The sequence below is a fragment of the Grampus griseus genome (assembly GCF_964374135.1).
Source record: "Grampus griseus genome assembly, chromosome: 7".
Taxonomy (NCBI): Eukaryota; Metazoa; Chordata; class Mammalia; order Artiodactyla; family Delphinidae; genus Grampus; species Grampus griseus.
The window spans coordinates 94372589-94397710 of NC_139001.1; the positions used below are offsets into that span (position 1 = coordinate 94372589).

The window sequence follows — 25122 nt, forward strand, 5'->3', positions numbered from 1 at the left end:
TACCAGCTCCCCACTCCAGTCTCATTCCTCCTACTTTTGGATGTGCCACCACCTCTTGCCTGTAGGAGAGGAAAATCAGGGTTTTCCTGGCGTCCTTCTCTGCTGCCCAGTCAGTTACCATGTTCCATCCACTCTGCCTCCGTAAGGTCTTTCCCGATTGATCCCTCTGTCTGACTGTCAGGGCTCCTTTGCAGGGGGTCATCACTTGTTTTCTAGGCTACTAGCATTGTCTCCCCGCCGATTCCCTTGCCTCTAGTTTCTTTCCCTTCAACGCTGCCAAACTCTAAGCCCAGTCAGAGGGTCTTTGTAAAGCCGAGATCACATCATGGGCCTCTCTTGCCTAAAACAGTTTAATAACTTCCTGTCGCCACTGCAGGCTTTCTCAGCCTCAGACGTGTGTTCCACCTTGATGATTTTTGCCCTGTCCTACGTACCACCTATACTATTGCTTACTTAACATTTATTTAAATATAATCATGTTTGACTTTTTTCCACTAGGCAATAATATCCTTGCAGGCATGGGGTGAAAATCAGTTTTTCTAATGCACATTAAAATAAATAACTATTAAATACAATATGTGGGTCCTTGTACCATCTAAGATCCGTTGTAAATATCATGTTCTCAAACTCTTCCGAAAAACTGAAGAGGAGGGAACACTCCCAAAGACATTCTGTGAAGCCACCATTATCCTGATACCAAAACCAGACAAAGGTACCAGCAAAAAAAGAAAATTACAGGCCAATATCTTTGATGAATATGGATGCAAAAATCCTCAACAAAATATTAGCAAACTGAATCCAACAATATAAAAAAGATCACACACCACGATCAAGTGGGATTCATCCCAAGTGCACAAGGATGGTTCAACATATGCAAATCAATCAACGTGATACACCACAGAAACAGAAGAAAAGATAAAAACCACAGGATCGTCTCAGTAGATGCAGAGAAAACGTTGTGCATATCACGGGTGTTGTGCCCTCCATCTCGAGGGGACTTCCAGGACACAGAGGGCCCTTCGTGTGGTCCTTGCACTGCTGCTCCCCTAGCCAGATGCTCCAGGAACAGCATCTCCACTTTGAATTGCCATGGAAGCAGGACCACCCAGTGTTAACGTCTTCACATTTTTGCTTATGACGTTCCCTCTGCCTGGAGCGCCCTCCACAGCCTTCCGGCTTCTCTGCTTGATGACTCCTGTCCAGTCTTCTAGACCCAGATTAACTGTCACACCACAGAACCATCCCTCCTTCCCACTCGGTCCCCAGGTTCTGTTTCATTCCTTTGACCCTTTTCTTCTTTTTGTTCCTTGTCCATTATCTCCTCTCACATTCACAACTAGTGACTGTCCAGTAATGATTTTCAGGCTTCCCATCCCAGATTTGTGCTCTCGGGAGCCTGGGAATAGATTTTTTTTGCCTTAGCCTTGGCACGTAGACCTTGAAATGTGAATGAATGCAGTTAGCCTGGTGGAGCAGTAGATGTGCTGGGACTGGTTGACATTAGATGAGAACAAGAGTGAGACTTGGCATGTAAACCTGGGAGCTGGGGGTTTACTGGAGGGAGGGAAATGATACATTGATTGAAGAAAGATACCAAAGACATGATGCCCCTTTGCAAGGTTTCCTAGAGCAGTCCCTGCTAGCCCACTTTATAAACTTACCTGATCGAGATGAGCAGCTTCTGGGTCTCTCTCTCTTTGTCTCTCTCCCTATCTATCTATATAAATTTATATATTTTAAAAATTTAAATTAAAGTATTGGGTGAACTTCTATATTTTCAACCCAACCATTAGAGCTCCACTGTCCAATGTGATAGTCACTAACCACATGTGGTCACTTAAATTTTAATTAAGTAAAATTAAATAAATTAAAATTTTAATGAATTTAAAAAGTAGTTAAAATGAAAACTTCATTTCTTCAGTTGTATTAGGCACATTTGAAGTGGTCAGTAGCCACATATGGTTAGTGGCTACCCTCTTGGACAGCACAGGATGGAACGCCTCCATCATCACAGAAAATTGTATTGGACTGCACTGCTCTAGAGTCTAATCCTTTAACAAATCCACCATGTTGCCTTTTGTCCCTAAAGTTGAAGCCAGGAAGAAAGTTCTATCTAAATGAGATTTCACTTGGATGGGATTAGTCATCTTGTGTATTGTTAGGTGTAAAAGCAAAGGGCCATTTGTTGAGTAAGGAGAGGTTCTTAGTGGTTACATGTTGAGGAGATGGACAGTCTATCCGTGGACAGGGTTTGACCCCGTGCCTGGAGAGCTCTGGCCTGAGTGATGGCCCCTGGTCCAAGCCATCTTCCCCCTCACCACAGCCTGTTCACAAAGCAGCAGGTGGATGAGGTTGAAGCTAAAGAGAGAAGAGAGAGACTTCCCTGGTGGTCCAGTGGGTAAGCCTCCGCGGTCCCAGTGCAGGGGGTCCAGGTTCGATCCCTGGTCGGGGAACTAGATCCCGCGTGCATGCCGCAACTAAAGACCCCACGTGCTGCAACAAAGATCCCGCGTGCTGCAACTAAGACCCAGCACAAACTAAATAAATAAGTAAATAAATAGTTTTTAAAAGTCGAGAGAGAAGAGAGATGGGGATGTGGGTAGAGAGAGGAGATGGAGTCTTAGAGCCTGGGAGGGTCAAGTAGGTAAGATGAGTAAGAGCGGGAAGGGGAGGGGAGGGAAGTCCTGCGGTGGGAGAGGAGGTGACTGGTGGTAATTAGTCAAGGAGCAGGGAGTCTTGAATAAAATGGTGGCTGTTTGGCATGGCTGTTACAGAGAAGGAGAAATGGCTCATGGCATGCTTGGCACCCTGTCTCCTTGCCTTTATCCTGCCTCCTAGCTGGTTTTGCTCATGGCTTTATTTAAAATGGCAGACTACGTGGAGTGAAAGCGGACTAGCTAGAACGAAACAGCATCAGCAATCGTGCACCCCTAAGTACTATGTGTACTCGCCCCTTGACTGTCTTTCATTTCTCATTATTTCACATTTCACTGGACGACAACCCAGATTACATATGCTTTGGAGACTAGGGTGACAGATGATAAATAAAACATTACACTTTAAGCTGTAGATTGGATTGGTTAAGTGCCAGAGCGATTGTGTTTTAGGTCTTTTGTAAATTAGGGGATGGTTAGAAGAAGCTTCTTTTTGGAAAATAATTTAGAATGGGTATGGTAAGACCCAGGCTTTATTCATGTGAACCACAGGCCTTTAAACCTGCCGTTGACCAGGGACCAAACTTCCAACCTTCTCTCCTTTGGATGTGAGAGTGTCTGCCAACAGGTTTTGCCCTTACAACTTCAGAGGCAAAAATTAATGCTGACTGCAAGGTGATTCATATATTCACGATGCTGAATACTGTGAGAACTTGGCAGTCTTTCGGAGAAGAAAAAAAATGTGCTAGTGGTGTTAACCATTTCTTTGGATTCTACTAGTCTTCTTTTAAATATTAAATGTGTCTTTGGCAAGACTAATACTACCATGGTTCTCGAACTTCAGTGAGCATCAGAAGGACTTATTAAAACAGATTGCTGGGTCCCATCTGCAGAGCTTCTGATTCAGTGTGTCTGGGGTGGCCTCTGACATTTCCCTTTCTAACAAGTTCCCAGGTGACGTGGACATTGCTAGTCCATGGACTACGCTTTGAAAACCACTGGTCCTGTGGGAATTTAAATGCAGCTTCAGTCTGGGTTGGTTGGGAGATTGTGTTGAAAGGGGGCTGTAGTTCATTTGCCTCTTTCTTTATTTTTAATTAAATTTTATTTTTTTTCAATTTTTGAGTATAATGTAGTTGATTTACAATGTTGTGTTAGTTTCAGGTGTACAGCAAAGTAAATGAGTTATACATATACATACATCCACTCTTTTTTTAGATTTCTTTCCCATATAGGCCATTACAGAGTATTGAGTAGAGTTCCCTGTGCTATACAGTAGGTCCCTATTAGTTATCTATTATCTTTTTTTCTTTCTTTCTTTCTTTTTTTTTTTTTTTTGGCTGTGTTGGGTGTTTGTTGCTGCACTCAAGCTTTCTCTAGTTGTGGCAAGCCGGGGCTACTCTTCGTTGAGGTGCACGGGCTTCTCATTGCAGTGGCTTCTCTTGTTGGGGAGCACGAGCTCTAGGCACGCGGGCTTCCGTAGTTGCAGTACGTGGGCTCAGTAGTTGTGGCGCACAGGCTTAGTTGCTCCGAGGCATGTGGGATCTTCCCGGACCAGGGCTCGAACCCGTGTCCCCTGCATTGGCAGGTGGATTCTTAACCACTGTGCCGCCAGGGAAGCCCTAGTTTTCTATTTTATATATAGTAGTGTGTATATGTCAATCCCAATCTCCCAATTTATCCCTCCTCCCAAAGTTTTTTTTTTTAACTGAAGTATAGTTGATTTACAATACTGTGTTAGTTTCAGATGTACAGCATAGTGAATTGGGTTGTTTTTTTTTTGTAGATTATATCCCATTAAAGGTTATTATAAGATATTGGGTATAATTTCCTGTGCTATACAGTAAATCCTTGCTGTTTATCTATTTTACATATAGTCGTTTGTATCTAGGAAAGGGAAAATCACAGTAGGAAAGGCAAATATATGGTAAGAGTTGGAGATCTCTTAAATAAGCCAGGGCGTGGATTAAAAAAACAATACAAGAAACAGGTTGTAAAAGCCATCACTTGCCTCTTTCTGAATCAGTGTCTTCCTGCTGTGGGATTTGGCCTGGAGGGAGGAGGAGTCTGCCTTCACTGCGGTGACCTGGCTCTGCGGGCACACTGCCCTCTATATGTGCCGGACTAGCCTCTCCAGGTGAAGGCCAAGGTGCGCTGATGGAACAATTCCCCTCCCCCGCCCTACCCCCGCCCCCCCGTCCATCTCCCCCCAAACCAGGAAAGAACCCACACTTGCCGATTCAGAAGCCGCCATACTTGCAGTATTTGCTCCTGACCCAAATCTTCCCTGCATCCTGCAGACGACTGCAGCCCTGTCAGTGGTGGGGTGGGGATGTCACGTGAATGGCCACAGCCTTAGGGTGGCTGACCACAGGGAGGGCGTCAGGAGACCTGGCTTTTCTTTCTGGGTGGACTTCAAACTCCTGCGGTGACTTTGGACAAGCCTCCCAAATCCTTGACTTTCCCATTTCGACTCCTTGTGTTTACGAAACACATCTCTCGCCACCCCCCAGCTCCCAATCCATAAAATAACAGAAGAACAAAAACCCAGGTCTGGTGAGTGGCCACCGGGGCATTTATGAGCTGATGTGCAGAACTTCTGAGCAGCTGAGGAGAAATCTGCTGTGTAAACACAATATAGTATTAATAACACGTTAAAAAATAGCATCACACCCTCTGCTCATAATAGCTGCTTTTCAGCCCTGGGGGAGCTCTGACACACCGGCTTCCAGCAGTGTTGATGGAAGGGTGACTGTGGGCTTTTGAATTTGCAACACATTTAAAAGAAGATGAAGGGCTTCCCTGGTGGCGCAGTGGTTGAGAGTCCGCCTGCCGATGCAGGGGACACGGGTTCGTGCCCCGGTCCGGGAAGATCCCACATGCCGCAGAGCAACTACGCCCGTGAGCCACAATTACTGAGCCTGCGCGTCTGGAGCCTGTGCTCTGCAACGGGAGAGGCCGCAACAGCGAGAGGCCCGTGTACCGTAAAAAAAAAAAAAAAAAAGGCCCTCCAGTAAGCCACCTCATCCTGCATGACTGTCCTCTCAGCTGTGGCCCCTCTGCCCCGAGCACCCTGCCGGGACTGTGGTGACCAGGCCCGGCACATGGCCTACGTTAGCCTTCTTCACTCCTGCCGCTGCGTCCCTGTGTGCTTTTGGCCTGCGTTGTCTTTTCCCCCTTCAGTGCATGCTCTTCCCCTGGCTCCCCATGGGGGTGTATGGCGCTCAGGGCAGATTATCCTTTTGGTTTACAGGGCCAGGATTTCCTTTTGCGCAAGCCTGTACCAAGAGCCCCAGCCTGTTTGTTACTTTTCCCCCTTCTCTATGTTCTTTTGTGTTTCACCCCAGCCCTCGACGATCCTCTCTTTCCATCTGTGTTTTTGAAAGAATAAACCCTACAACTAACGTGTTAATTAGAAGCCTACTGAGTGGACTCCAAGCAGCCTGATTACATACTTATTTCTGACTTTTAGGTTTGGGGGAACATGTCTGTCTATAGGTTGGCTAGGATTCTAAGTAGGTGCCACTGTGGGCAATTCTGTTAGTGCAGAGAAGGGAATCCAAGGTGGGTAATGAAAAATGATTTTATCTGATAGCTGGGGAAGAGGGCTGGGAAGGCTGCCGAATGATGGCGACCTCATGTTGGGGCAGCTAGGGTTGACTGCAGTCATTCTTGTATTTCTCGTTTCTCTCTTTTCATTTTTGTTTGGTATTTTGACCCTTGTATTACTATCATCATTTCCTCAGGTTTACTTTCATTTTCGGTCTGTCTTTCTCCTGTGAGTTGTCTTGTCTGGGTTGCCAGAGACAGCTGATGCATCCCGAGCCCGTAGACATCCTCCCAGCTCCCACCCCCAACCCTTGTCTGAGTGTCCTCTGCCTTTTCCCTTGGCCTCATCCCTAACTCACTCCTTCCTCCCCCTGTGCTGGGGGTCTTGGCTGACCTCATCCTTCCTTCTCTCCTCTTATTTCTTTTAAAAGAATCGTTCCATCCTGCCATGAATACTCTTCTTTTGTCATTACCAAATTATTCCTTCTTTTTATCTTTGGGAAAATCCAAAGGTGTCTATCCTGTCATATCATCAAGAGACATCCAGGGTGGGCTTTTCAGTTACTTTGTTTAAGCCAGCATTAATGGGTAACTTTTTTTTTTTTTAACATCTTTATTGGAGTATAATTGCTTTACAGTGGTGTGTTAGTTTCTGCTTTATAACAAAGTGAATCAGTTATACATAAAAATATGTTCCCATACCTCTTCCCTCAAAAATATGGAACGGTTCATGAATTTGCGTGTCATCCTTGCGCAGGGGCCATGCTAATCTTCTCTGTATCATTCCAATTTTAGTATATGTGCTGCCGAAGCGAGCACGGTGGGTAACTTTTTTGTGCTCTGTGCAATTATCTCATTTCATCTTCAGGTAGGAAATAGTATTCCCATTTGGCAGGCGAGGAAAATGAGGCTCAAAGAAGTTTGGTAGCTTGACTGAGATCAACCAACAGGTTAAATGGTAGAGCTTGGGATGTCTCGTGCCAGAGCCTCCACTCTCTTTTTTTAAATTTATTTTACTGAAGTATAGTTGATTTTCAATGTTGTTAATATGTGCTATACGGCAAAGTGATTCAGTTATATACATAATTTTTCATATTACTTTCCATTATGGGTTATCCCAGGTTATTGAATATGGTTCCATGTGCGATACAGTAGGACCTTGTTGTTTATCCATTCTGTATTATAATAGTTTGCATCTGCTAATCCCACACTCCCAATCCATCCCTCCCCCACCCCTTCCAAAGCCTCCACTCTTTGCTATTAAACTCTGCACCCTCCAGCTGGAGAAGTGAAATGTTGTGTTGCCAGGCAAGGGGGAAGGATTTTATGGCCTTGAAGACCCTCCCACACCAGCATTCATGGGTTGCTGTGAGGTCACGTACCGTGGTGAGCCCCTTTCCCATGGGATTGATTTGGTGATACATCTCTGAGCTGTATTCTTCTGGAGATGATTCTGTATCAGTTCTGAGACTAGGGGTGGTCATGGTGGGAGTGTGGCAAATTACGGTGGATCCCAGTGCCTCAGGCTGTGTCACTGTCACTGTCATTGTGTAAATCAACAGGGTGGAGTTCTCCCAGTAAAGAGTCCCAATGTTCTGTTTCTTTGCAGAGCCTGTGTCATCTTGGGGGTGATATTCCTTCTGTCATCCATATGCATAGTGGTCAAAGCCATCCATGACCTCTCGACTAAGCTGCTTCCGGAAGTGGTAAGGTTCTTCTTTTGTCTTAAGAGTCTTTCCTGATGGTACCAGCCTCCTGTGTTACCTCTCACCCCAGATGTACTGGGGGAAGTTGGGCAGGTGGAGAGAAAACATACAATATTTAGGAGTCCAGAAGAACTCACTGTAGAATGTGAATGACTTGGTGGAGACAAGCCCTGGGCAAGATAAAAAGGTAGCTGAGCTGGTACTGGGTTCTGTGCCCCTCTCCTTAGATCTTTTGACTACTTTTAAAGTCTTTTATGTTAAGAGAAATGGAGTGATTTTTATACAGCAGAGCGATCCGATCTGTGTGGTTCGCATCTGTTTTTCTGTGTCCATTCAATCACTATTATAATAAGAATTATTTTTTTCCTTTGTACCTCAATTCAGTGTATAAATCTGTTCACATTAGGCTTTCTGAAACAACTGACATTCAGATGCAAAAACTGGAGGACATAATTTCGTATTGAGGTGACATAATTTCATATTAAAGGACATAATTTCATATTAAAGGACATATTAAAGTGTCCTTTAATTAAAATTAAAGGACATAATTTCATATAAAACTGCCTTGTTTTCTGGGTGAGAGGCACCCAGATTCTTTTTTTTGGCACTCTGATTCTTTTTTTCCCCCCCGCCCCTTATGAATGCTGTGATAAGGAATATTTTTACACTCTCCTGTCAGGCTATCTTCATGTTAGAAGGCAGCTGATATACGTACCAGGAGAGTAAGATGCTGCCCTTACAATGCTTCACTGTACAGACAATACCTCAGAGATATCGCGGGTTCGGGGCCAGATCACCACAGTACAGCAAATAATGCAATAAAGCAAATCACACAAAATTTTTGGTTTCCTGGTGCCTGTAGAAGTTATGTTTACTATGCTGTAGTCTATTAAGTACTCAATAGCATTATGTCTAAAAAAAAAAGTACATACCTTGATTAAAAAATACTTTATTGCAAAAAACATGAACTATCATCTGAGCCTTCAGCAAGTCTTAACCTTTTTGCAATAGTAACAAAGATCACTCATTATAGATCACCATAGCAAGTATAACAATCATGAAAAAGTTTGAAATATTGCGAGAATTAACAAAGTGTGACACAGGGACAGGAAGTGAGGAAATGCTGTTGGAAAAATGGTGCCGATAGACTTGTTCAACACAGGGTTGCCACAAACTTTCAATTTGTAAAAAAAAAAAAAAAAGCAGTGAAATGAAGTGTACCTGTATGTAAGTTGCATAGTGATTTAATACAAAATTATGGACTGTTCTTTTAGGATGTGATTTGGTTTGAGCTTGGCTATGTGCACCATCTTATAAAAGGCCTAAATTATGAGACCTTTAATTTCACTTTTAGAAAAATACATGTTCATCTTTTGGGGGTAACGTATTGCATTTGTGTGTGTGTATAGGGAAGATGAAAATGAAGCGGGGCGTTACACTGCATTTAATAGAGCTGTTAAGGTGACTGCTCTAAGTTGTACTGTGTGCCCACCCCCGCCAACTTGAAACAGACATTAGAGCCATTCCTTTAGTAACTCCCGAGGACCTTAACCGTTATTTATCATCGCAGCTGGCAAGGAGCATGTTCTCTAATATCTCCATGACAGGGAGGAAAGATGGAGAGCAGGTTAGGAGTGTACCTACCTATGGATCTGGTCTTTTTCAGCAGAGCTAGCTCACACAAATAATCCCATGGCTTATACTCCGTGTGCTTCCTCTCACATTGTGCTTGTCTCGCCTTGATCTTCCTGGTTGCCTGGGATCCTGGACTTTTCCATCCTTTTCCTCCATCAGATTGGCTATCCTGTGTTCCATTCCATCAGAATCTGAAGCTTAGGTAAACCGTAGACATAAAAGTATTAAGCATGATGGATTAAGATGTCAGTCAGATAACATCTTTGCATTTTATAAGGGATGGAAATCTCACTCCACTCTAAGAAATGTGTATTGGTGGGAATTTTCAGCCCTGGGCTAGTTGATGCATTCATTTATTTATACATTAAAAATTAATGTGTAGCACGGCTCACTTGATGTGGAATAGATAGCTGTGCTCATGGACCCTTGTTCGTGGCCCCCCTCGTTCTTGTCTTGAAAGCTGAACCATTTTTAACCGGTAACAGTCTTACATCTTACAGTGCATATAGTCTTAAGAGAAGAAGCCTACCAAGTTAAATTCCACATCAGGGTATGATGTCTGATGCCCACCCTGGCTGGGATGGGAGAGGGTGAAGAGCTCCATGATTGTACCAAGACTGGCCCTGTTCTGGGAGGGCTCACACCCACTGCATCTTTTATTAGTCCTGGTGTGGGATTTAAAAATCACACCTGTTTATGGTCATCTCATCAGAACTCTAATGAAAGATGTAAGGTGGTTTGTTTTGTTTTGTTTGTTAAGCCTTCAGAGTTACCGAAAGGGAACAAAGGCATGTGATCTCCTGTTTCCAGAGGGGAGGGCTTCTGATCAGCTGAGTGGCACACGGGGACCAGGTAAATGCTGCCAGGTGTTATCTGACAGCATTTCAATCCCGAGTCTTTGGGTTCCTACTCTCTGCTCTAGAAGTTTGGGGAGCCCAAACCCCTGGCCTGCAGTCATTCAAGATGAGCGTCCATCCACAATGTCTCATCTGAATTCGCAGCCACAAACTCAGATGCTCACAGACGCCAGTCCCGAAAACAGGAGAAACTGCCTGGGTCTGTGGCATCCAGACAGTGTGTGCGCAGAGGAAGGGTCGGCCCCTTAGCAGAATTGCCATGGAAACCTATGTTTAATGTGAAATAAATGGGCAACTAATTAAATTTTGGGAACCCTGGTTGGGAGTCAGTTTCCCGCAGGCCAAATACAGCCTTTGCCTCTTTGCTGCTGCTGGGCTGTGACGGTAGAAACCAGGGAGACTCGTGTTTATGGCCTTGATGTTCGGGATTTCAGGTCCAAGTTACAGATTCACTCTTGCCCTCTTCTGCAGAATTGCCTTTTGATGTATGATTTCCATCAAGTTGTTACTGTGGGTTTGTCTGAAGCAGTGTCTTCCCTGCCCCAGGTCCATCCTGCCCCCACCCCTCACCCCGGCGGCTTTCTTTTTCTTTTTTTTTTTTTAAAGGTTTTATTATATTTTATTTTTGGCTGCATCGGGTCTTTTCTACTGTGCGTGCGCTTTCTCTAGTTGCAGCGAGTGAGGGCTACTCTTTGTTGCGGTGCGCGGACTTCTCATTGCGGTGGCTTCTCTTGTTGTGGAGCACGGGCTCTAGGCGCACGGGCTTCAGTAGTTGTGGCATGTGGGCTCAGTAGTTGTGGCTCGCAGGCTCTAGAGTGCAGGCTCAGTAGTTGTGGCGCACGGGCTTAGTTGCTCGGCGGCATGTGGGATCTTCCCAGACCAGGGCTCGAACCCGTGTCCCCTGCATTGGCAGGCGGATTCTTAACCACTGTGCCACCAGGGAAGTGTCCTCAGCAGCTTTCTTTTTAATGTCACCTGCACAGTTCTCAGCGTGTGAGTAATTGTAAGAATGGGTGAGTTTTGAATAAGAAAGCTATGCCGTCAGGAATTTCCCACCTGTGAAGTCAGCTGGCTCTGAGCCGTGATGTCGCCTGCCCCTCAGTGGCCTCATGCTGGAGGAGTCTGGCCAGCTATGCTCTCAGGGGACCCCCAGACGAGAGTCTGCAGCGTCTGCTGTGAGTGCTTCATGAACAAATGGCTTAGATCTGCACCCTCGCGACCTGCACGGGGTCACGTAGGATCATCGATGAAACAGATTCCAAAAGAACCTTCTCAGAAACTCTGCATGAACTACGGTTCTAGAAGTTGGGGAGCATGGGTGGTGCCGCAGATGTGGTGGTGATAGTCTGGCCTTATGTCTGGGGCTGCTTTGAAAGGAGTATCATCGTCTTGCTGTTTTTACACCTGCCACAGCCCACTTTGGTAGGCGGGGAAAGGTGACATGCTTCTCTGTTATGGTGGCATATGGGGGCTCTGAAAGCTGAGGCGATCTTCCCGAGGTCATCAGCTGGCTAGTGGCAGTACCTGGATTTGAACCCTTGTCTCCTCATCTGGGGCTGTCTTGGCTCCTGGTAACTGTGAGCTTACACGCTCCTGCTGTTCACTGGCTTTTCAGGTCCAGGCCTTCTGTCTTATTTCTTCTTCTTCTTCTTCTAATTTTTTTTTTGCGGTATGCGGGCCTCTCACTGTTGTGGCCTCTCCCGTTGCGGAGCACAGGCTCCGGACGCGCAGGCTCAGCGGCCATGGCTCACGGGCCCAGCCACTCCGCGGCATGTGGGATCTTCCCGGACCGGGGCACGAACCCGTGTCCCCTGCATTGGCAGGCGGACCCTCAACCACTGCGCCACCAGGGAAGCCCTTTAATTTGTTTGTTTTGTTTTGTTTTTCCTTTTCTGTCTTCTCATCTTCAGATTGGGGTGCCCAGACCCCCAGCTGGTCCCATCCCTGGCTTTTCTGGCTTCCACTGCTGCCCTCACCATGCGGGCCCCCTGCACGCTGTGCCTCTGACCAGGGTGTAGTCCCCTTACTTTGTCTCTTGAAAAACCTGCAGGCAGGTGAACCAAGAAGCAATGGAGAAGTAGGCCAAGTGTGAATGGAGGGGACTCAGGGGTTACATGGCATCACGCGGAAGAAGGTGCTTTAGGGAAGCTGCTTAGCGTGTGGGAGGGATGCGGGCGTGGGGGTTGCTGAGCTGTCGGAGGTGTGACGCCCCCCCGTACCCACGTGACCGCCGCAGGCAAGTCGCTCCACCTCCCTGCCCTGGGCTTCCTAATTCGCACAGTGGGGACGGTACTTCCATCAGAGGTTTATGGTGTGGATCGAGTGAGCCGTGTATTTAAGATAATTGTCATGAGAAGACAGTGCTGCTGTGGCGGCTGCTGCTCTTAACCGTCTGATGTTTAATGCTTCTGAACTACTCATCAAAGTTCCAACTTGTGGCCTGAGTTCATTTCAGAGGGGCCCCTCCATCCCTCCTTCCTGCCTCCTGGTCCCCCTTCCCTCTGGCTGGATGGAACCGGGGCTGTTCTCTCTCTGGCTTCAGGTTGCAGTAGCCAACTCTGGGCCACTGCATTTCGGGGAAACGGTGTGCTGTCGGAAGGCTTGTCCTCTAAGCCTAACTCACCGCTCGTTGGCTGCGTGGCTTCCAGCAGATTGTGTTTCCTCTCTGACCGACGGTTTCCTCTTTGTAAATGGGCGCCATGCCCCTTACCGCACAACAAAAGTTGTGAGAATTAAATGATGTGATGAACGTGCAAACGCTCTATCAACCGTCGTGTACTTTTCAAAAGAAGAAAGTATTGTTTCTGATCCCAGTGCCCGAGAGGTCCCATCCTTTCCCACGCGCTTTCTCTCTGTGTCCTGTTGTTAGACGCGCTCATTAGCTCCTCTGTTGGTGACTGTGACATCTTTACCTCGAGCTCTTGACCCGTGTCTGGGTCTAACCTCCTTAAGTCAGGTGCACTAATAGTGATAACAATTATAATTAAAATCATGCATGCTTCCTGACTGGCAATGAATAACATATGGTCCTGTGCTGATAATAATAACAGTTGCGACCATGTGAATGCCTCCTGATCCCAGGACCCCCTGTCTAGGCACCGGAGATTCAAAGTCAACTAGCACTAATGCCTAAAGTTTTCCATTTCTCTGCAAAGTCCTTGACTTCTCATAGGAGCTGGCTTTTGCTCCCAGGGATGTCACAGCTGGAGAGAGACCCAGAAACCGATACATCTGGTTCGGGTGATGAGGGTCGTGGTAGAGACAATCGCATGAGAGCACAGAAGACTTCCTTATCAAGCCTGGCATGGGGGAGGCGTCTTGGGGCCTTCCTGGAGGAGCGCTCCCTCCACGTGACATCCGAAGGACGAGTGGGCACTGGGCAGGGGGTGGGGGTGGGACCCGGGGAGGAGGGGGCTCTCAAGGGCAGAGGAGCTACAGGAGCCGTGGGGTCCACGTGAGCCTGTTTTCTGTTTCTCGTGCCCTTTGTCCTCTGCTGACACCAGCATGTCTGGGTAAGAGGGAGGAACAGAGAGAAAAACGTAAGGGAGAAGGGGGCAAAAGGAAGAAGGAAAAATAACTGTGTTGTGGGTCAGGAGTGATGGCTCAGCATTTTTATTCTTCTTCCTTGAGGAGCGAGGTTGCCTTCAGACTTCCCCTTGTCTCTCTCCCTGCTAAGTTCTTCCCTGACATTCCATCCCACCCACCAGAACAAAGGCGCTTGCACCAATAATCGGGAGCCCCTCACAGCTGCTCATTTTCTGGCAGGCCACCAGTCATGAGCGCTGTTTCATTTCCAGTCCTCGTGGGACGTGAAGGTGGCTTCTGGCGGGGTGGCTGCCTGCTTTCATGGGTGCGTGTCTTCACGCCATGTTGCTGCCAGCCTCCTGCGCTCCAGGGTGGGCTGACTGCAGAGCTGGGGGAGGTCCGTGGTGTTCCTGCAAGAGCCTCCGATGAGATCCCACTCTTAGGAGCAAAGCTAGAGAGAAAACTCCTGTAATGGATAGTTTAGGGTGATGCTCACAAGTCCACAGCCTAGAACTTTCCCTCGATCTTCCTACAGAAGTGACCATGATTCTCGGATTTGTAGGCTTTTGTGTTTGCGAAGTGTTGAGCGTTCAGTCTCTGTTGTGGGTGGGTAGGAGTTACTTAGGTTCTTTAGCTGCTTCTCATCTGGCCCTTGGTGCGCCTTTACCTTGTGGAGAAGATGGAGATGGCCTAGCCTGACCCATCCCCACACCCCTGTTGTCAGTACAGGGGACCATTTGCCCCCTCCCTTTCATCCTTCCCTCTCGCTCAGGGCCTCTCCTTCCCACAGTTAACTCTCTGAGCCCCCTCCTTGCCCACCTCCTTGGAAATGTCGCCTCTACCCCCATTCCTCCTCTTTCTGGTACCTTCCGTCACTCCCTGCCTGCCACCTCCTCCTCGGGCATTTCCCTTCAAGTCCTTCCTTGCCCCCCTTTAGTCTCTGCTGCTCTCAAAGATGCTCATCCCTTCCTTCCCGTTCCTCTTGTCACCCCTCAGCCTGCCCCGGTGGTCTTGCAGGTCCATTCTGTATGGCATCCCTTTGGAGGTAGGAGCTGGTTAACAGGAGGACCTGGGGGAGGATGGTGGGGCAGCAGTGAAGGTTTGGGGCTGGGTGAGCAGTTTCACCGAGATGCTACCCACCCAGGCAGCTTGTCAGCCTCAGGTATTCTGAGGCCAGCGCCTCATCCATGGGAGTGAGTTTCTCAAGGCTGCTGTACTGAGTGCTCTGAGGCAGTAGCACCATGTGGTTAAAGACGTTGGAGCTGAAGTCAGGGAGACAGCGCCCAGCTCCTACCCCATCCTAACTAGAGGAAGGTAGAGCATGTGGCTCAGCCTTCTCTGCCTCAGTCTCCTTGTTTGTAAAATGGAAATAATAATAGAGGTCTTCTCTGTAAGATTGTTAAGAAACAGAACAAAAAGATGCAGGTGATGTGCTTAGCACATAACTGTCGAATGAATGCTGGCTAATACTATTGTTGCTGGACCAGAGAAGAGACTTCTAAGGAAGTTGGTGGACCTTCTGATGCCTTTAGTTCTGGAAGCTTAGGCTGTATTGAACCGTCCAGGAAATGCCTTCAAGGATCCTATTTTCAGCTCAGGTTGGGCAATGCTGTGGACGCCTTCTTGCGCAATAACCTCTAATTCCTGGATCCGCCGTCAGCGATAGATTCATCTTCCCACATGACGTGCTCTCAAGCATAACTCTAAATTTGATTTGGGAGTCGCATTGACAAATACTTTAAAAACAAACAGTTGCACACAGTCAAGGTCCTCACCATCCATCCACCCTGCCAGCACCTCCCCAGCACTGCACAAAGAAAGGCAGAAATTCCTGCTGTTAGACCATCAGGGGTGTCCCACTCTTGTTACTTTAGACAGAATAATTCCATCACTGCAGCAAGACTGACCTCTTCATTAATCTAATGCCACAGGCCTACCGGCTTCTAAACAGAAGAGAAGTGAGCACGGATCAAAATGGGTTATTATTGGCTCAAGTGAGCTCAAGGAGAATAGAGCCCAGAAATAGATGCATACATATCTGGTCAACTGGCTTCCAACGAAGGCGCCAGGGCAGTTCAATGGAGGAAAGAATAGTCTCTTTTCCACAAATGGTGCTGGAGCAACTGGAAAGCTTTATGGACAAAAATGAATATTCACCTATATATAAAAATTACTTCAAAATGGATCATAAACCTCAATGTAAAATCTAAACCCCTAAAACTTCTAAAGGAAAACAAAAGAGAAAATCTTTGCAATGTTGGGATAGGCGAAGTGTCTTAGATATGGCACTAAAAGCTTGAACCATAACATAAAAAAAAAAAAGAAAATTGGACTTCATTAAAGTAAAAAACCTTTGCTCTTCCAAGACACCAATAAGAAAATGACAAGACTGCACAGACAACACACACAGATCAGACAAAAGATTTGCCTCCAGAATGTATAAAGAACAGTTTAATAAGAAGACAAACAATCCAATAAGAGAATAGGCATAAGAGTTACCAGACAATTCCCAAAAGAAGAGATAAATGAATAGCCAATAAGCATGCAAAAAAATGCTCAACATTATTAGTCACCAAGGAATTACAAATTAAAACCACCATAAGATATCACTGCATACCCATTTGAATGTCTAAAATGGAAAAAACAAAAGTACGTGGAACGTCTAGGGCTCACATACATTGATGATGAGAAAGTGAAATGGTTCATCTACTTTAGAAAAGAGTTCAGAGGTTCGTTAAAAAGTTAAACATCTGTCTACCATATGACCTAGCCATTCCACGACCAGGTATTTACCCAAGAGAAATGAACATATACATATGTACAAAGACCCTTACACAAATGTTTATTGCATTTTTATTTATAATATCAAAAACTGGACAGAGGGGGCTTCCCTGGTGGCGCAGTGGTTGAGAGTCCGCCTGTCGATGCAGGGGACACGGGTTCGTGCCCCGGTCCGGGAAGATCCCACATGCCGTGGAGCGGCTGGGCCCGTGAGCCATGGCCGCTGAGCCTACGCGCTCGGAGCCTGTGCTCCGTAGCGGGAGAGACCACAACAGTGAAAGGGCCACGTACCGCAAAAAAAAAAAAAAAAAAAAAAAAAAAAACACTGGACAGAATCCAAATGTCTATGAATAGGTGAAATAGTGGTATATCCATACAATGGAATACTACTCGGCCATAAAAAAGCATCACTGACTCATGCAACAACATGGATGAAACTCAGAATAATGAAGGTGGGTTCCAGACGCAAAGCAAAATGAAACATATACTAGGGACTTCCCTGGTGGCACAGTGGTTAAAAATCCGCCTGCCCGTGCAGGGGATGCCAGTTCAAGCCCTGGTCCGGGAGGATCCCACAGGCTGTGGAGCAGCTAAGCCCGTGTGCCACAACCACTGAGCCTGAGCTCTAGAGCCCACGAGCCACAACTACTGAGCCTGCACTCCTAGAGTTGGTGTTCCACAACAAGAGAAGCCACTGCAAAGAGAAGCCTGTGCACCGCAGCGAAGAGTAGCCCCCGTTCTCCACAACTACAGAAAGCCCGCGTGCAGCAACGAAGACCCAACACAGGCAAAAATAAATAAATAAATTAAAAAAAAGAAAGCTATGTGCAAACACATAGCTTTATAAAAAAAAAAGGAAATATGTAATATGCGGGTATATCTTGGAGATGTTGTGGATTTGGCTCCAGACCATCACAATATAGCGAATATCTCAATAAAGCGAGTCATGTAAATTTGTAGGTTTCCTAATACATAGAAAAGTTACATTTATACTATACTTTAGTCTACTAAGTGTGCAGTAACATTGTATCTATAAAAGCAATGTATATACCTTAATTTATAAAAATACTTTATTGCTGAAAATACTAACCCTCATCTTGAGTCTTCATCGAGTTGTGGGTAACATCAAAGATCACTGGTCACAGATCACCACAGCAAATGTAATTATAACGAAAAAGTTTGAGGTAGAGTGAGAATTACCGAAATGTGACGGAGAGACACAGAGTGAGCAAATGCTGTTGGAAAATGGCACTGAAAGACCTGCTCGATGCAGGGTTGCCACAAACCTTCAATTTATAGAAAATACGGTATCTGCGAAGCACAGTGAAAGGAGGTATGCCTGTATCATTCCACTTACATAAAATTTTAGGTGCAATCTAATCTCTAGTGACAGAAGGCAGATAGTGGTTGCCAGAGGATGTGGTGTTAGAGGCGGGGGAGGGATTATTAAAGAGTCACAAGCAAACTAGTGAGGGTGATGGAAATATCCTCTTGCTTTTGGTGGTGATTTCATAGGCATAAAAAAAGTCAACCGTGGGACTTCCCTGGTGGTCCAGTGGGTAAGGCTCCATGATCCCAATGCACTGGGCCCAGGTTCAATCCCCGGTTGGGGAACTAGATCCTGCATGCATGCCACAAGTAAGAGTCTGCATGCTGCAACTGAGAGCCCGCATGCCGCGACTAAGAAAGGATCCCACGTGCTGCAACTAAGACCTGGAGGAGCCTAAAGAAATAAATAGTAAAAAAAAAAAAAAATGTTAATGCTGATTAAGCTGTCTAGTTTAAATATGTACAGTTCAAGTATCAATACATCCAGATGCTATGCTTGGCCACAAATGACCTCACATAGCTACACCAGATAGAAATCCTGCTCAGATCTATTATAATAGGATAAATATTTTAAGATGCTGTGAAGTGAGGGTTTAGTTTTCTCAGTGTAACCCACACGTTCAGTACCTGGGATGTGGACAGCACTGCTAAAAGTTACACTGTAGTCAATAACATGAAGAAAAAGTGTATGATGAGAGGGGCAAATGTAGAGAGTAGGCTAAATGTGACAGCTGTCATCAGAGGTACATAGTAAGGGAGCTTCTGCTGAAATATGACTGATCTCATGCAGTGGCCAGAAACTCCCCCGAAGTGCCTGCTGGTGGCTCTGCCTCTTGAGAGTATTAACCGTTTTAAACCTGAAAGTGTGGGTAGTCTGTCCTTTCAGTCCCTTGCATACAGTGTGATTTGGTTGTCAGTTCAGGTGTTACCTGGGAAATTGCTCTGAAGGGGCTCTGATTGGTTCTCTTTTCCTTGCTGTGTAAGCCTAGGATTTTAATCAGAATATGATGTCCGTGATCGGTCTGCCATGTTGCTCTCTTTCTATGATGCCTCTTTGCGTTTTCTGCTTCAAAAAAGGGCCTTTTAGCTTGAGGCTCATTAGGCCTTCGCAGTGTTTCCGAAGTAGGCAGAGACATCAGACCCACTGCCATTTTATAACAAGGAAACAAAACCTCAGATAGAAAAATAAAGTAACTGTATGAGATCCACCGTCAGAGACAACCATGGCAAATGGAACCAGGTCCTGGACTGGTCAGGAGGGCGCCTTCTTTTTCCATGGACTGTCTCCTGAAGTACCCCAGGGTTTGAGACCCAAAAGTCAGCTTTTAAGAAAAGCTAATACAACTGGTTCCGTTTCCCAGTTGAGAAAATATAGCCCAGAGACGTATTCTCACTGAAGATTCTAATTAAACTCCACATCTAGCATTTCCCACACTCAACTCAATGGGAGTGAACTCCTCTGCCCACCCCGATATCTTCCCTGTGGCCTTGAAGATTCCAGCATGACACCTGCTACCAAAAACCTGTCTTAGGGGGCTGCTGGGTTATGGTACCAAAACTGGAGAAGAGAAAGGAAGGCAGGGAGAGAGGGAAACGTGCTCATTCCTCTCCATGTCCTAGGAACGTCTGTGTATTTAAAGATACGGGTGTTTATCAAAGATGGGCGTTGCTGGGTCAAGGTCGAATATGCTGCTATTCAAATGTGTCTATTCTTGACCTTGGGAAACTTATTTAATCTCTTGCTATGAGAATGAGAGAAGTTATCACTCTAACTTAGCAATTTTTTTCTCTCTGTGAGGTTTTGAGAGCATTATTATCTTTGGAAGGAAGAAAAAAATATATTTTTTTCAAAAGGTGTTTGTTTAACATTTTAAGGTAATTACTTTTTCATTCACTTCCCTAAGTATAACATGGACAACAGAGTCCTCATAACATTTCTGTTCTTGTGTTTATTGTTTAGCTAATGGAGAGAATCATACTGAATGCCTTGTTATTTCTCAAGCGTTGACTGAAATACACCTGTGTATCTGGTGCGCACAATACATCCTAGTACAGCAGAGCATTTTGGACTAAGTTGCAGTGCTAGTACTTTGGAATAGTCTGCCTGTGTCTAGAATGTGAGTATTTGGTGACAAAGCCATACGTGTTACTGGACTGTTAGGGAAACAGTTGATACTGGGAAATAGTTGGGGGCGCACTGGGTAAAAATTCCTATTTCCTGAGTAATCCTATGAAAGTGGGCTCTCTTATCATCCGAGCCCCCATGGACTCAATATAGGATCTTTACCCTAAAGAACTTTCCGAACAGAGGTAAAACACGGGGACTAGGCTGACTGTGGGCACTCGTGAAGGTCAGCTGCTTTAGGAGGGACCCTGGACTTTCTCCTTTATTTTCTGTGCGGTGGCTTTTCAAAGTGGGGGGGTATATGCGGAGAGGGTTATAAGAGGAAACAGCTGAGTTAAAGCTCTCACTGTTGAGAGCTGTGGCTGTCCACGTTTCCCCCCTTCTGCTAGTGAGAAGCAGCATTGGTGAAAGTTAGCGTTGCACAAGGTCTGCCTGCCGTCCTCCTATATTAACTAACCCCCTCACCCCCACCCGAATCCCATTTAGAATTGCCCAGAAGCCCCCCAGCCCATCCTCTGTGGTCCCATGGTACCTCCTGCTGACTGCTGGCCACACTGCGGTGTAATTTCCTGTCTACTCGCCTCCCTGAGTAGACTGGAGACTGAGGATTTAGCCTTGCTGTTCTCCCAGCACCTGATAGGGTTTGCCATGTAGCAGAAACTCAATAAATATGTTGCATGCATGACGCCTTTGGCCCTACCAGGTGACAGGCTAGAACCACACTTAGGAAAAGGTTGTAACCAGGAGGAGCTCATCTTTCAAGGCACTGCAAACAGAGATTGCCTGGGACCTCGCCATGGACATTCTTCACCCCTGTGGGAGAAGCATCGCTTGCAAGGAGGGCTTATTCCAAATGGACCCACCCCCCTTCCCATTTATAGTCTAGAGTCCTCTCTTTGTGCTGTGGTGCTAGTGATATATGTGAATAGGTGATGCACAGGTGAGGCAGCCCATATATATGGCTCCTTTGACCATCACCCTAAATTTTTGTGATACATATTTATATCCATAGGAAATCCAATATTGTATGTGTTATTACATCGATGGATATTGTATATATCACATTGCAACTTTTAAAATAAACATGTTGTTTAAATCTAGACTATTTATGATGTTAATTGCCCATCATATAAATTCATGTACCTTTAACCCCTCTCCTGTTGATGGACATTGGGTTGTTTCCAGCTTTTTCACTATATCAAAACTGTTAGAATGAACCTTGCTGTACTATCATGGTAATATGTAGTGTGGGCAGATGGTGTTTCCAGAGGGTAACGTCTTGGAGAGGAATTTTTGGATAGTAGAAGGTGCACGTATTTTAATAAATACTGCCAATTTGCCCTTCACTGTGGCTGTACCAGTTTACGTTCTCCGAATGTCACCATATTTGATATCTTGCAACTTATCACAGTTTTTCAGTCTAATGGGTGAGAAACCGTATTTCATTTTAGTTTGCTTTCCCTTGATTTTTGGTGAAGTTGATTACACTTAAAAAATCATTTATTTTGTCGTTTGAGTTTCCTCTTTTATAAGCTGCTACTTTGCCCATTTCTCTGTTGTCCTTTTCTTATTGGTTCTTAGGGTTATTTATATGTTCTGAGTATCAGTCTTCTCATATACAAGTTGCAGATAATTTTAGAAGTAACCCCTTGCCCCAGCCTTCCATTTTGGTGTAATGAAATTTATCAATCCTTTCCTTTAAGGGGTTGTGGTGGTTGTGTTTCCCTGGAGAAGGTAGGGGGTTAAGAGTGCTTTTACTCCTGTGAATTAGATAATGATAGTACATGAATGCGAATAAATGAGTGGATGAATGAATAAATAAATAAATCCATCCATCCATCCACCCACCCATCCACCCATCCACCCATTCATCCATCCACCCATCCATCTGTTGGTTTATGCATAATCCTCCAGTAACACAAACTGAGAGTCTGCATTAGGTTTTTTTTTAGGATAAATGGTTACTTCTCATTCCTGCTATTTCCTTTCATATGAAAGAATCATCTATTAAAATAATCTTGGCCTGTCTCTGCCCTTTCTTTCACTCTTCCCCAGGAAAGAAGTTGCTTTCTTATCTGATTGATGTATTGGGGAGAAGGGCCTCTCCCTATCTCTGTTTGAGATCTGTCTGTCTGCAGAGAGCACAAGTTCTCTTAACCTTTGCTCATTTGATACAAAGGCTCTTCCTCCCCTGGGAAGACCTGTGCTTTTCCTGTCGGTCTATTTATGGAGATCAGATCTGGAAACCAGTTTTGCAGCACATCTAAGCCATGTTCTCCAACATCAACTTTAATGGTAATAAAACTTACATTTTGCTTAAGAAAAAAAAAAAAGAATACCTTACCACCCTGATGCCATAAAGATATATGCCTTTATCTTCTTACTTTCTTTTCATGCATGTAAGAAATTAGACTTTACAATTAGACCTTTAGTTCACCTAGAATTTATTTTTGTGTTTGGTATAAGGTAGACATCCAATTTTGTTGATTTTTTTTTTCCCACCCTCAGGTGATTATACTACGTCCCCATCACGATTTCAAAGGCTACAACCATCATACGCCGAATTCCCACGGGTGTGTGGCCGCCTTTGTACTTGAGGTTCTGTTCCGTGGACCTTTTGGTTCATTCCGTTCTAGTGTCATACTTTTAGAATTTCTGTAATTACAGTAAGTCTTAACGTTTGGTCACCCTCTTTTCTAGGGTTTTCAAAGTGGTTTTGACTAATGTTGCATTTCTAGTACTTCTTATGAATTTCAAAGTCAGCTTGACAACTGTAATGAAAAATCCTCTTGAAGTATTGTGTGAGTTGCTTTCAGTTCATTAATTTTGAGAGAACTGGCTTTTTTAAGCTATTTAATCCTCCCCTCCATTTCATCTTTCTCCATTCAGGTTTTCCTTTATGTCCTGTAATGAAGTTTTATAATCTTCTCCATACGGACCTTAGACATTTTTGTTAGGGCTATATTCCTGTATAGTTTTTGAGTTCTGTTGCTTTATATATATTTCATTTTCTAAATTATTACTGCATAAAAGAGGTAATGATGTTTGAATATAGATTTTGTTAGCCTGTAACCTTGCCGACTTGTAAAAATTAGTTTTGTTTTTCGGTTGATTATTTTGGATATATTATATGATGACAGTTTCTCCCTTCCAGCTGTAACAGGATATATTATATAATGACAGCTTCTCCCTTCCAATTGTAACATTTTTCTTTTTTTCTTGTCTTGTTGCTTAGCCAAGATCTTTAGTACAATATTGAATGGTTTGCTGCTGATTTTGGAGTGATGGCTCCATTTCTGTTTTGCTAGGAGGGTTTTTTTTTTAAATCACAAATATGTGTGGAATTTTGAGTAATTTTTCTGTGTACTCTGAGATATTTCTTTTCTTTAACATGTTCATATTTTAATTAATCAATAGTCTAATATTAAGTCATCCTTGCATTTTCAAATAAACCCTGCTTGGCCGGATAGTATTATTATATTATTCCATTGCTGGTTTCCACTTACTATTTCATTTAGGATTTTTGCATCTATGCTCATAAGTGACATGGGTCTAAAGCCCCTGTCCTTGTGTATCACATGTAATGGGTTATGTAAGCTTTTCTTCTTTTTCTGTGCTTTGGAGTACTGGTTGTAATGTAGGAATTACTTGTTCATTTAAGTTTTAATAGAACTCAAACTTGGGGCTGCTGCCCTTTGGAGAGACTGTGAAGGATGTTGTTTGTTAAAATAGTGAACTCTGGGGCCAGACCGCCTGCATGAATTAGCTGTCGCACTGGGACCAGTTACTTTCCTCTTTGGTTCCAGTTTTCTCATGTGTAAAATAAACATAACATTAGTGCCTCGCTCATAGAGTTGTAACGCTTAACTCAGTTAATGCACATAAAAAGCATTTTAAAAAGTGTCCAACACTTAGTCCTACAATAGGTGTTTGCTGCTTCTATTATTATGATCATTATTATTATTATTGAGGCTTTTTTCTCACCATCTCAAATATTTTATAGTTTATGTTTTTGGAACATTTTTCAAAATTTGTTTTTCTAGAAAATTGCCCATTTTATTTAGGCTTTCAAATTTATTGCATTAAAGTTGCTCATATTACTCTCATATGATTTAAAAATCTCTAATGCATCAGTACTTATGGGCCCTCTTTTATTACTAGTGTTTATTGATGCTCTTTTTGTCTCTGAAGCTAGCTTGCCAAAAGTTCTATTTATTTTTTAAAAAAACCTGCTTCTGATTCTGTAGATCGAGTGGATTTTCTTTCTAGTTCATTAAGCTCTCATCTTTATTTTGTTCACACTCAGTTTTAGGGGGCGGGTAAGTGAATTTCATGTTTGTTTAGTTTTCCTTTTTAGGTTTTGCTTTTGGCATATCATTTTTCTTTTTTGTTCTCAAACTATGAGAGAGACAAAATATTCATTTATGTGAGGACCTAGCAAAGTCAGTTTGCTCGGAAGGGTGCTGTGTGCGGCATTTTTCCACATTGTCTCTTTTAGGTGTTAAGAAGCTTTCAGATTCTGGCATAAACCACACTCTCCTGTGTAAACTGTGTCAGTAACAACCTCTGCTGTAGCCCCAGTATTTATAAGTGTGAGGAACAATTCAGGTTCTTTAGTGGTTGCCCACCAATGAGTGCTCTTAGGGTAACCATATGATGGACCTGGTCCGGAGCGTGAGCATGTTACCTAGCGTGATGGTCAATTTCATGTGTCAACTGGTGAGGCTGTAGTCCCCAGTCGTTCAATCAAACACTCATGTAGGTGTTGCTGTGAAAGAATTTTGTGGATGCGATTAACACCTATTATCAGTTGACTTTAAGGGGATTATCCTTGGTAATCTGGGTGGGTTTGATCCAGTCAGTTGAAAGGCATTAAGAGCAATTCTGATGGGACTTCTTCCCTGGCGGTCCAGTGGTTAAGACTTCGCCTTCCAGTGCAGGGGGTGTGGGTTCGATCCTTG

General features: G+C 44.6%; 1 protein-coding gene across 1 annotated transcript in view; it reads left to right on the forward strand.

Moving 5' to 3' along the window:
- The window catches only part of TMEM163 (transmembrane protein 163), a gene marked incomplete at its 5' end in the record, with an annotated part of 251210 nt that overhangs the window by 202780 nt on the left and 23308 nt on the right, over window positions 1–25122 (forward strand). Inside the window, one exon of the mRNA XM_082659053.1 lies at window positions 7813–7909. Coding sequence (XP_082515179.1) covers window positions 7813–7909 — 97 coding nt within the window. The remainder of the gene's footprint in view (window positions 1–7812; window positions 7910–25122) is intronic.